The 12,216-nt window shown below is 34.9% G+C and overlaps 1 protein-coding gene across 2 annotated transcripts in view; it reads right to left on the bottom strand.

Annotated features, from left to right (window-relative positions):
• olf413 (DBH like monooxygenase olf413) overlaps positions 1–12,216 on the bottom strand; it is a 68,530-nt gene that overhangs the window by 15,543 nt on the left and 40,771 nt on the right. For both annotated transcript variants that reach the window (XM_088035769.1, XM_088035768.1), the window contains exon 2: positions 3,787–4,069. In XM_088035769.1, the coding sequence (XP_087891895.1) occupies positions 3,787–4,047 (261 nt within the window). In that variant the 5' untranslated portion in view covers positions 4,048–4,069. The remainder of the gene's footprint in view (positions 1–3,786; positions 4,070–12,216) is intronic.

Below are 12,216 nucleotides of genomic sequence, written 5' to 3'. Positions count from 1 at the left end.
AAATTTTACGGTTTCAAGTAAAGTTTGATAAGAATGTATTATATTGCCTTTACATAACTTTGATTAGCGATGTTTAATTTCAGCCCATAATTTTTAATTAATAAATTATTAAATCGATTAAGAAAACTTGTGATAGGGCTACATTACTGCGAAACCCTTTCACGAGTGGAAGTTGCAAAATTCCAAGATATTTCTATGGAGTTCTTTAAAACAAGAAAAAATATCAAGGTTTATTAAAATTTTGTTGTTTTTTAGCCCTGTTTCTTCGCAGACTCTTAACAACCCCGTTTATTAAAAACTTTATATTGAATACATTTTTTGTAGGACACAAATGGTCGCCAGACTGAAAACTCTAATACCAGTTTTCCCTATCTGGATTTTTTATATTTTCTAGAAATATTTATTATGTATACCTCGCGAGTATTTTTCTTTTGCACTTCTCAAAATTCTGAGAATTTATCGAGCTACGTTTTCCATTGTTTGCATTATATCTATATTAATGATGTTTAAGTAATTAAAAAAGCTGATAATTATGGCTGTATTTACAATGGCCATAAAATCACAAAATCGACACTTTTACAATTTTAGAACGCGAAATTTAAATGTGTAATGTTATTTTACTTCCAACTAATCAATAAAAAATAAATTATTCAATCTCGATCAGGAACTGACACACATTTTTCATTGCCGGAAAAGTTCGATTATAAAAAAATTAAATTACCAAATAAATACTCATTGAAAAATTTCATGCAAACATTCAATAAAACAATTTTCATATTTTTGGCCCTTGTTTGAATTTTCGATATTCCATTGAATTGAAATTTGAATGGATGGGTGTGATTAAAATAAAATGTGACATATCGTCAGACATAATAAATTCATTCTAAAATTAGGTGTTAGTTTATTGATTTTGAAGTTTTTTTATATCGCCTCTCTGTCTGGGTTATTTGTAATTGCAAGAGTTTGTTGAACAAAATTGACTTGGCAACGGAATGTGTATTTCGGTGAAGCGGAATACGCCGGTCTTGTGTACCAGCGTTGGTCACAAGTGGCAGCGACAAGATTCCGATCTAAATGTTTCACATTATCATACAGCCGCCATAAAATACGGGCTGAGTCGAATGAGAAACATACAATGAACCCTAAAGGCGTCAGTCCTTCATCATAAACTCCTCCATTGGCTAATTACAAGGCAGCGACTTAGAGAATTCTTTTTAACTGAATAGACAGCAGCTTCACGTCGTTAAAAGGGTACTAAACTATATCTTGATCTAATGTGAAAAATATACGACTCTGCGACTTCACGGTTGAGTGAACGGGTGATATCAATCAATTATCCTGACGGTAATAATTGAATTATAATTTAGAACGAGTCATCTTAGACTAGAATAGAATCAATATGACGCAAAAGTTTTTATTTCGACGTGGCTTTTAAATTATTCCCGACGCTGATGAAATAAGTGACGTGGTACTTGAAACGACTGACAATGGTAATTATTCTAGCGTGTGGACTTTGTCAATAAACCGCTTCGGTCTTTGATCCACCTCATCCATGTACATGCTTCTCAATTTAATGATATGTAAATGAAAAAAACAATTTCCTTTGTATATGGTCTAAATTATTTAAACGGTGTGATCTATATAATCCGCCCATTTCTTCAATGGAATTTTATTGACCAAGTGCTGATGGTATCTGAGCCGCCCACGATTGTTGTAGAGCAGCTGGTTAGAAACCCCCAGGGCTACTTACATTAAAATATTATGTAAACTTCTTTGGGAACTCGATGTGGAGACTGGAAATCTTGACGGATGTGAAGTCTCGGTGTTTTTCTCTTTTGTTGCGCCTGTGTTACGCACTACCCCATTATATTATTACACCGTGGTCATTTATAATCGGTGATACACGCAGCGATAGTTTAAACAAAGGTGCATTTGCAATGGAATGGAAATATTAGCATACAGTTTTAGATGACAGTCGGATGATATAGCGAAGTGAAACTCGTTATGTTAATATGCGGTTGTTGCTGTGTTCAGACCAGGTATACGGTTATGACCGCCGGTCCTGGGAGGCACTGTTTACGGTTATTTATGCGATATTCGGATAGAGATTATCTGCTATTACCATCTCCCTGGTCATATACCGGATAAAGAAGACATACACCCACGGAAAATTCATGCAAAGAAAAATTCTTATCAACATCAACACTCTTTGTCTCCAACAACAGGATCTGCCTGTCACTTAAAACAAACGAAATTTTATGCGTGACTTGAGCCGTAAACAACGATTTCGGTTTATCAATTATTTATTCCGTATTGTTGACACAGAACTTGACCGCAACGTTTACCAACGTCACAATGGAATGTACCTTGATTTAACAGTCACCCATCAAACTTATATCTGTAATAATTAAAGACAAATTTAAAAACAACTTAACTGACCTACTTTTTTTAAAAGGATAAGAGGTTATCTTTTCCGGGTTGGGTGTGGGCCACATTCGGTCACGAACTTCAGAGATAATCTTATGTGATTTTTTTCACTGGAACGATGTATTAGTAGATAGTTAAACTGGTTAAATAGGGATTTTATAGACCGGAATATAAAAATTATCAAAAGCTAAATCAAGTCGTAAAATGTTCACCAAACTAGTTTGCATACATAAAAATGGTAACACTAGGCAAAGCACTAATTTCTACGGTTCACGTTGTTTATTGATAAGGCGATTTCTCGCGGATGTCGGTCATTCTAAACAATAAATTAATTAATGGCTCTTCTCCCATATTTTATGTTTGATTATCGACTAATTTAGAGCGCGAATTCCTATTTTTTTCGGCGTTCTTTCATTTGTTTTTCTAATCTAACAATAAAATCTAAAATGAAATTTTGTTAACAACTTCGAATTAGGACAAATGGTAGTTTAATAGGATAAAAGTGGTCTCATAAGAATGGCGCAACAAGCCTTTTCTTCGCAATCATAAGACATTCTTACGTTGTAAACAAATTCATTAAAATTCAACAAAAATGTGAATGCAAAATTAGCACAAACTGCTTCATTTTGCCCGAGAATTTTATATAGCCGTACTTAATCTTAATCCCTAATTGATGCAATTACTCCCTTCTAATCTCCATCAAAATAATTACGTGTAATTACTTCATATTACAACTTTATTTTGCATAATAAAAATCACTTTTTTATTCATTTTTTACCACAAAGCTCCACCGCTGGCTGTGCGTAATTTTTTTACAGTCAGATTTAAAAGATTATAGCGATTTATGAGTGGACAAGCACACACCCTGAAACTGACTGTTTACTTTCCTGTCGCTTGAATAAACTTTAGATTATATTCATCGTTTTTCATAAATTAAAATCATTGTGTTATTGTTATCTTTTTAGTTCAAGCTCGAAAATTATTAGTCAGTGTTTTACTCGAATAAATTTTATTTATACAAAACATTGAAGTGCGAGAAAAATGAATGCATTTAAAAAGTAGAAACTGACGTTGACTAATAAAGGAGACGTGATGAAGCATGTGCATGGATGTATAACTTGCCAGAAATTAATTATGGTCCTGCATGATTTATTTACAGAGCAAATATAATTTTTACCACCGATTGGTATTAATATCTCACAAAAAACACGTTTTATTAATTAGAGACAAGGGCACTTACACGGTTGTCATGTGGCAAAGCTTATAACAAACGTTTTATTGATTTTATTTCCCCGTTCATTTTAGCGAATACTAACTTGGACGTGTCACTCAAATATAGGCGATGTCAATTAAGCCTACCTGGAAATAAACTTGTCCTTTGTCGACCCATCCAACGACCATGTCAGCTCCCGTCATTCGCCCATCTTTAGAAAAGCCAAACCCAACATAACCCAAAGTCCGCACTTGTAATTCAAAGGTGATGTCTTGTGGTCCCGGTCCTAACGACCAAAGAAGTCGATAGTCTGGGCTTAGCATAGCTGAATGCGACCATCGCGCAGCTTTTCCATATTGCACTACACACAAAACACTCAACACTTGAACCAACAGCGAACCCATCATATTAGATGCACTGGACCATCATCTGAAACAAAGAAAGGGCATTAGTGGACACCACAGAAATTCCGATGGACTTAAGTCTGGGGAACTCGCCGTCGCATTGTCTAGACGTGAATTTTCCGGTGAAACAAACAATCAAGTACCTGCACCATATAAGTACTTAGGCGAAAGGAACAATAGAAAAATTCAATTGATCGTCTTAACAAAAGCCAAGAAAGAAGCACTCAGTTTTATTATTATTGAGAAGGCCGTCATTACTAAATGGTTTTGCTAATGTTACAGAGACTGTGAAATAGCACTTTTCAGTCTTATCCATTATACTGATAGAATTATTTACCGCTTTACAACGAATTAATAAGAGTGGGCCTTTTTTGTGCGGCCCACAATTTTTCCACCACACTATCAATTAGTTCCATGTTATTGGATGGTCACAACACAATGTAACTAAGTAATAACTAAAAAATCTTTGTCATGCCGCTGTGATTAATACGTGGAATCTCGTAACCTTGTAATTAAATTAAAATTACAACGGAATGCCCATACGTGTGTAAAACTTGTATATTTTAAGCCCAATTTTATTTCTGCATCGTAAACTTTAATATTCTGGCGACGGACGTACACAAACCTCCACTTACAATCCTCGAAATACGTTTTCAACAAAAATAACTTGTGCAATCTTCAGGGCTTCGAAAATTGTGATGTGGTCGTATTTCAGCGCCACAAAAGACGAAAAAAGGAGTTAGCTTGGATCGGGAATTTCAGAACATGACAAAAAAGTACATCATGGGCGTTGCTTTGCCGCAAAAAGAGATTTTTAACCTCAAAGCTGAGAATGGCTAATGTCTAATTGGATATTTATCCTCATAACGGCGTCAGTGACAAACAGGTTGAATAAATACGCAAATTCCTTTGAGCGAATCCCTCTGATTCCCAGGTTCTTCGTTGTCAGCATCACGTTCTCACAAATCGATAGTAGTTTCCAGACCGATTGTTCACCACTCGGAATATTGACAACGGTTATATACAGTGCTGCCGTTGCAAAATGATTACATTTTAAGCGATAACAGCTTTATTTTGATCATCGATTGACACGGGAAAACAGTGAAATAGAGCGACTTTGACTTCTCTTAATTTGTGTTTACGTCTGTCTACTCATAGTAAATAGAATACCAACCGAGCTTGACTTTGATCACACTAAATTCAATATTTGCCTATTGAAAATGATAAAAGAAATAGTCGTGGGAATCAAACTAAATTGCCCTCCGCCCCCAGCAGAATTTGCTTTGAAAACAGAGAGGTTCTTTTTTCAGTCAGCTCAGTTTGTATTGCAGATAAAATAGGCTACTAGTTACAAAGTACACCACAAAAAGATAAACACGTAGATCCATTGAATTCCGTGTTCAACGGAAGAAAAGTTAGACAATGTAATGAAGATTCGCAAAGATCAATATCCACAATGTACCGTAATTAAATTAACGTTACTTGAACTTGATGAAGGAAAACAAGACAAGCGTCTTTGAAGACCCAGAAACCTTATTTTCTAAATAGATTTTCCACTTTGGTATCGCCATCGCTAATTAGATTTAAAGGAAATATATAGTCTAAAGAATGTGCTCGTCAGGGGAACAATTGATTTCTATGAAAGTCTACGCTTAAAAATCACTCTGATTTTTTATTAAGTAAATAACTTACGTCCCATTAAGCTAAAATGAGTGTATTTTTGATCCAATCATTGGGCGCCAATAAACTCGTCAAATTAGAGACCTGAATTCAATACCGGTAGTCATTCAGGTCAATACGGAATCAAACTCACGCCGTTGAATCATGCAACTTAGGAAAAATTAATGCCTTCGAAGTCTTCCTTGACATTGAGTAACTTGCTTGCTGTGAGCCCACAAATGAAAATTGCATGGATTTAAATTTTCAGTGTCTTCGGGTGAAACCAAATCCTCGAGTCATTTAATATAAAGAAAATTACTGAAATTTTATTAACAAGCCTTCTTTAGTGTTTCACATATCGCTACAGATATATAGAAATTTTACTCTAAAATATTTTCGCTTGTTTTTCGTGCTAAAAGTGAGCTCATAAAAATGTCAAAGCAAAATTGAGTTGTTAATTGCGATCATTATCATCAATTATTTTAAGTGTTTTGTTGTGTAAAGATAAAATGTTTAGTTAGTTGTTATTCCAAGGTAAATTAAAAATTCGAATAACAATATCATTGCTACCGCCCATTTGTCGTATTTTAATATTAAACAGCTTTTTTTTTAATTCCACAATTTATTTTTCTTTTCTTGTACCTCCCATAAATCTAATTCTAATGAGCAGTTAAAATTGTTAAAAAATTCAAGACATAAGTAGGTTGGTCTTTCAGCGACACATGTCTCTGATAAGTCAATTTCCAGTTAATCGTTCTAAACCGCACACTTATTTCCTAATTTCAGTCATGTCATTAGCTGTCAATTTAGTATCGACGAAGTGAAGACATGCGTTTCTCAACACCACGCCTTCAACGCCCACATGATTTAAATAAGCGCCTTATAAAAGAAATTTCAAACCGGGATAAATTAAAGTGACCAAGTGACCCAACGTAACGTTGAAAACCTGGGAATTTCCACGTCCTAATTCAATCAAGCGGAGCACTTATCTACATCCTGGGTTCAAACGAATCATTAAAGTCGGTTGCAGACTAGCGAAACTTAAGAAACAAAGCAGAAAAAGCCACTAAATATTGCAAAAGTGATGACAGGATAAAGCTACGACATGAATGATATATTTCATCCTTTCACGACGTCGCGTCGCGCGTCGTTGGCTTGTTAACGTCAAGCAGAAAAATACTGCTCGAAATTACGTACATTTTGAAAATATAACAACAGGCCACAACATTAATTAAATCCTTGTAAGAGTTTCTCTGTAGAAATTAGAGAACTGTTCAACGAGTTGGAGATATGTGGGCTCGTGCTGCTGCTGTCACCGGTCTTTATTAACAATACTCACTTGAAACTGGTAACGTCTGAGACATTACAGAAAGAGGATTATTTCGAGTTTAGACACAGTTATGTTCTCCACTCCTTATCCACTCGACACCAGCCGACGCACCGTTTGTGTAACACCAAATTAAATTTATTATTAAGGAAGCCTATTATGTTAAAGTTTGCCCGATTATACAGTCAAGAATTTCTTGGCATGCGAAAACGACTTGAATAATCGCAGAGACGTGTCAATTTATCCGAATTACGCTAGATTTACCACGACTGAGAGAAGAATTGTATTCATGCACACATCAAAGGCGTACCTTTCGGTGAAGAACTAGCACGATCGCACTTTTCCGTAATATATAGCTGTATCTAATTTCTACAAAAATATAATATTCATCGCAGATAACTAGCTTGGTCTAAAAAAATATTACAGTTATGTTCACATCAGTATTGTGCCGTGATCGTGCCGATAGATTTAATGCTTCAACTCCCTTTTAAGAAGAATAGAGAAACTTTATTGTTGACTGCATTACGATGGCACGCTAAACTGTTCCACTTTTCTAGATTTAATTTTCAGTTCTAGGCAAGTTATGCCCTTAAAAAAGTAGAAATGATTTGAGTTTGTAATAACACTAATGGACGTTGAGGTGCTATATCACGCGTCTGAAATCACAAAAACCGCTATAATGTTCAAGTGAATTGTTTGTGAAGGTAACAATCAAGTTTCAGACGCTAATACTTTTAACGAAACCGTGTTTATAATATAGAGTTTGTGGGTAAGCACGCAATATTGCAGTTAATTACACACTATGCCGTGTACATGCAGTCTTCTTATTTCCTTCTAATTGCATGTCGATTTGAAAGATATTCAATGAAAACTCCTGAGGTGAATGGCAGTTGCGTTGTTCGTCTAAATAAAACGACAATAAATTGCAGTATTTAATTATATTTGCGATAAAGCTAAGACACGGAATCGGACTGAAATACAAAGAAAAAATTTCGTCGGTTCACGAAGCTGAACTACTGCAGTGAAAAATTAGATTTTTATTTAGTTTGATAACATACGAGGTTGGCCGACTTTTAAACACTTTGGACTGATTCGATTTTACTTTTGTCGCGTCCGTGACGCATTCAAATGCAAGCTCCTCACTCTCTAACCATAAAATACAATGTTGAACTGTATCTAATTTTGCGAAACTGTGGAGTGTGGAGATATCGTTTATGCTTTCCACGCTAATTCGGTTAAGTTTGGTTGACTTTTCAATGGAATCAGGTTGTCGATTTACTTCAGATTTCAAGGGACACTGACCCAAAGTGGAAATTTTCTGTTTTATTCAAGACTAGCGTGCTTATTTTAGCCTTCTCCTAAGTAATAATAAAAGAGCAGAACTGGAATATCCTTGCGGTTTAACGGATGAAATGCAGTTTATTCTGAGCGCGCTGAGTAAATTGCAGATTTAAATTTCTTGTGACTATTTTTACTATTGTGTATTTTCCATTCCACACTTCGATTGTTTGCTATGAATTGGATTTTAACAATACTTCTTGTTCAATTAGGTCGTCTTGCAACTCAGGTGTAACGAACGTTACTCTCCAGAAATTCGAAATTTTCTTACCGCATAAAAATCGTCTAGTCTTTCTAATGGTTCTCAAATTTGTCAGAGCCAACAGATTGGAAGCAAGCAAGAACTCTGGAAAAATCAATAAGTTTGGCTGCTGTTCAAATTTATCTTTGCGTTTACATTTACATTTGGCACACATTCTTTTTGGCGAAACGTTAAATTACGGTCGAAGTTTTTGAAAAACAATTGCAAGAAACTGGTGGTGGAAATGACTCGAACAACTGCGGTTCTAATACCATTCTTTGACACTTCAATAGATTATATCTTGCAGGAGCAGTGGCCTCGTTTCTATGTGTGCCTAAGTCGTTGTTTCTTGGTTTACAGTATTTCCTTATTCTTTAAGATCAGTTTTGAAAAAAGATATCTTCAGAATTTTAGCGATTTTAAATTTTAAATGAGTCTAATTCCGGTTATCTGCGGTCGTTTCAGACATGTCTCAATTCCTCATGAAATGGTATGAAGAACATAAAAATTACTCTCCAAGCGACCGAGCTACTGCAATCTTTAGATTTTAGTGGTCTGATTTAAACGCATTTTACGATGAACTTCGGTATCAATCGAATTTATCAATATACGAAATTTGATGTCTATCGGGTTCGTATTTTAACGATCTTAAGATAAAAAGACTTTCTAACAACCAATTCATAAACGGATCCAATTTACCTATACATTCAAAGGCTTAAAAATCAGACGTACTTAAAGTAATTTCAGTAATTCTCGTGCAAATACTGATTGTGAGACAAAATAGCGAGAAATTAAATTGCTACCAGTGTAAGTATTCTTTCCATTGCTGAAACTTAATTTTGACTAAAGAATCTCGACAATGCGTTGCTATTTTTGACACACCTGTGAAAACACGTCTCTGAAAGTATTGGGCGCAACAATTTGTGCAGGTAAAAAAAAGTCTATTATTTAAAACACCTCAAAGGTATTTTGTTGGGTCACGAAGCAGCAACAGGGGTTATTAAATTGTACATTTCTGTAATTTCCCCCTCAATATCTTATGTCCTTCGGCTTTTAGAATGCCTGGTATGTAATCAAATTCTGAAAAATGTGTACTTTTAATACCGAGAAGTTTTCATTTCTCGTAAAGTAGCAACATTGAATTAGTATTAATTCTTCAATAAAGCTCTGACTACGCCATTTACGAGCAACTTTCGACAAGGATTACACGTATTTCCGTAGAAACAATTGTTATAACACTTACTTCCTTGGCGAACAACCTCACTTACAAGCTTACAGTTAATCGCAGACGGTGCAAATGAGAGCATTAAAGTATATATTATGCATTAAATTTAAAGTTGCCTGCAGTAAATTGTTGCTTAATTTATAACAAAAAGGGGTGAGGAAAGGTGTGATTCTTCTTTGGAATAAAAGCTATTCGAAAAGTCAAAATAAAATGATCTACGGATGCTAGAAATTAGTTTTCTGTAAACATCCATCTGCATATTGTAATAACTCAGGTATACACCTACATCTTTTCATAATGTGTGCTATTAGTGTAACTCATTTAAATAGGAAACTCGGGTCTTCATATTTCATTATGGCCTTTAATAAGTTTACGCAATAAGATTAACGATTTTTACCCCAAAGCAATTTAAACGAGACCAGAATCAATTATTTTCACATAATGATGTATAGAACCGGACGGGAACGCAGTTCAAAAATGGACTTTTAAGCAAATTACATTAAGTGTATGATTAATATCTGTTTCGATTTGCAAGATACTGTATTTTGACGGTTCTGGAAATTAATGAATAGATTACAGCCGGCTTCATAGATGGCAACCATATTTAGATTCAGGTGGGGATCTTCATATTTGACATGGGTTCGTCTTTAAGTAATAGCTTTAATGTGAGCAGTGACTAAGCCAACCTCTTGGAGTATCATTTTGATGGCTCGGCAATAGGTTGATGAAAGCAGTTGATGGTTCTTTAGAATTTGCTCGGTAAAAAGAAAGTGTAAAAATCAATTGATATAAACCCGACGTTAATGCTCGCAGCTGATGAACGTTTCGAATATTGAGTCTGACATTTCTCACGATTGATGGACGTTCGGTTTTAATAATGTGGAGAGTTTGCAATTATTACGAACCTCCAAATGAAAAAAGCTAATTGTCAATCAACTCTAACTCCTTAGTTAAAACTCATTGTTAATAGTGCACGATGTTTCAAACCGTACCGTTTAATGGATAATCGATTCCATCACTTCAATTGGATCAATTAAGCCCTATCAGCTTCAGACAGCACTATTATAAAATACGCGGGGCTTGAAAAACTCATTAATTACTGTAATTCTATTTCATCCTTAATTACTAACGTAATCACCTGCTTTCAAAAATTAGCGCCAGCATACATAGTTCCTCATATGTGTACTGTTGGGAGGTAGATGTTGACACAATTATCGACCTAACAGCTCGCACAATCACGTTTAATTGAAAATCATTAACGATTGTGTGAAGTTGTCAATTTGCTTATTGCAAGGATAATAATGCGGTTCTGTTACGATAAAGATTAGTAGTCCAATCGATATACAAGTGGTTTTGTTACTATTAAAATTTTATAGGTCTCGTACAAATTGGAATATTACTGCCTACGGGAAGACAATATCGGCACAGGAAACAATGAGCGGAATCGAAACTGATTACCTATTTCAACAACAGAGAACAATGGAACTTTTTCTACAAGATAGATACCAAAACCAAATAAACAGAGTGTCTCATGTTGGTAAACTTGAAGTAAAATGTTAACAAGCAAATCCGGAAAGTTTATTGAAAATTTAAAAATCCTGAATCGCTTAATGGAGATTGATTTCTAATGAACAGAATTTGCTTGCTGTTTCTTCCTGGCGATAACGACTTTATAAATGTTTCGTCCTAATGAAAACAAAATCGTTGAAGAGTTCTCTGTGATAAAAACGTTTTAAATAAAATATCCAAGTTCTCCAGTTGCGCTTGATTTGTAATGAAAAAAGTCAATAAAACGCCTTGCTGACAGAAGAAACATTGTAATTAAAATCAAACTGTAAAATTTCGACGACTCTGTTCTAAACCAGTGGCTATTGGGTTTTTCGGCTTCTAATTGAATCATTACTCACATTTGTCTTAAATCCCCCGTCAACCGAAACAATAAATTCGAGACGAAACGACCGAAATGAAAAGCTTATTTTGATATGTTTGGATGCATGCTCGATAGGATTCTAACACTAATTACATGAAGCAAAACAAAAGTTCAAAACCTTGGAAGTGAAAAACGTTCCTTTCAATATGAATAACAGCCGTGAAATGAGTAAGTTTTTTTATATTGCTCTGGAGAACTATTGTGTCCCAACGTTCTGGGATGCCAACAATAATAGGTAGAATCTTTTCATTTTTAGACAGCACTATGGTTTGAACGTCCGTTTGATAGATTAATTTTTAATTCACAGGAAGGGCCGCTGCTCTATTGTAGGTGAGAGAACAAAAAAATGTTTACGAAATTAGGAACAACGAAACACACTTTAAAGAGTGTTGTTACAGTTTCAGCATTCTTTTAAAATATGGAAGGTATCGATTGGGAAATTATCGGCACGG

The sequence above is a fragment of the Gnatocerus cornutus genome, chromosome 5 (genome assembly GCF_029298725.1).
Source record: "Gnatocerus cornutus isolate USDA-ARS CGAHR chromosome 5, icGnaCorn1.1, whole genome shotgun sequence".
Classification (NCBI taxonomy): domain Eukaryota; kingdom Metazoa; phylum Arthropoda; class Insecta; order Coleoptera; family Tenebrionidae; genus Gnatocerus; species Gnatocerus cornutus.
Note: the sequence above shows the minus strand (reverse complement) of the source record. Positions and strands in the feature narration are given on the sequence as shown.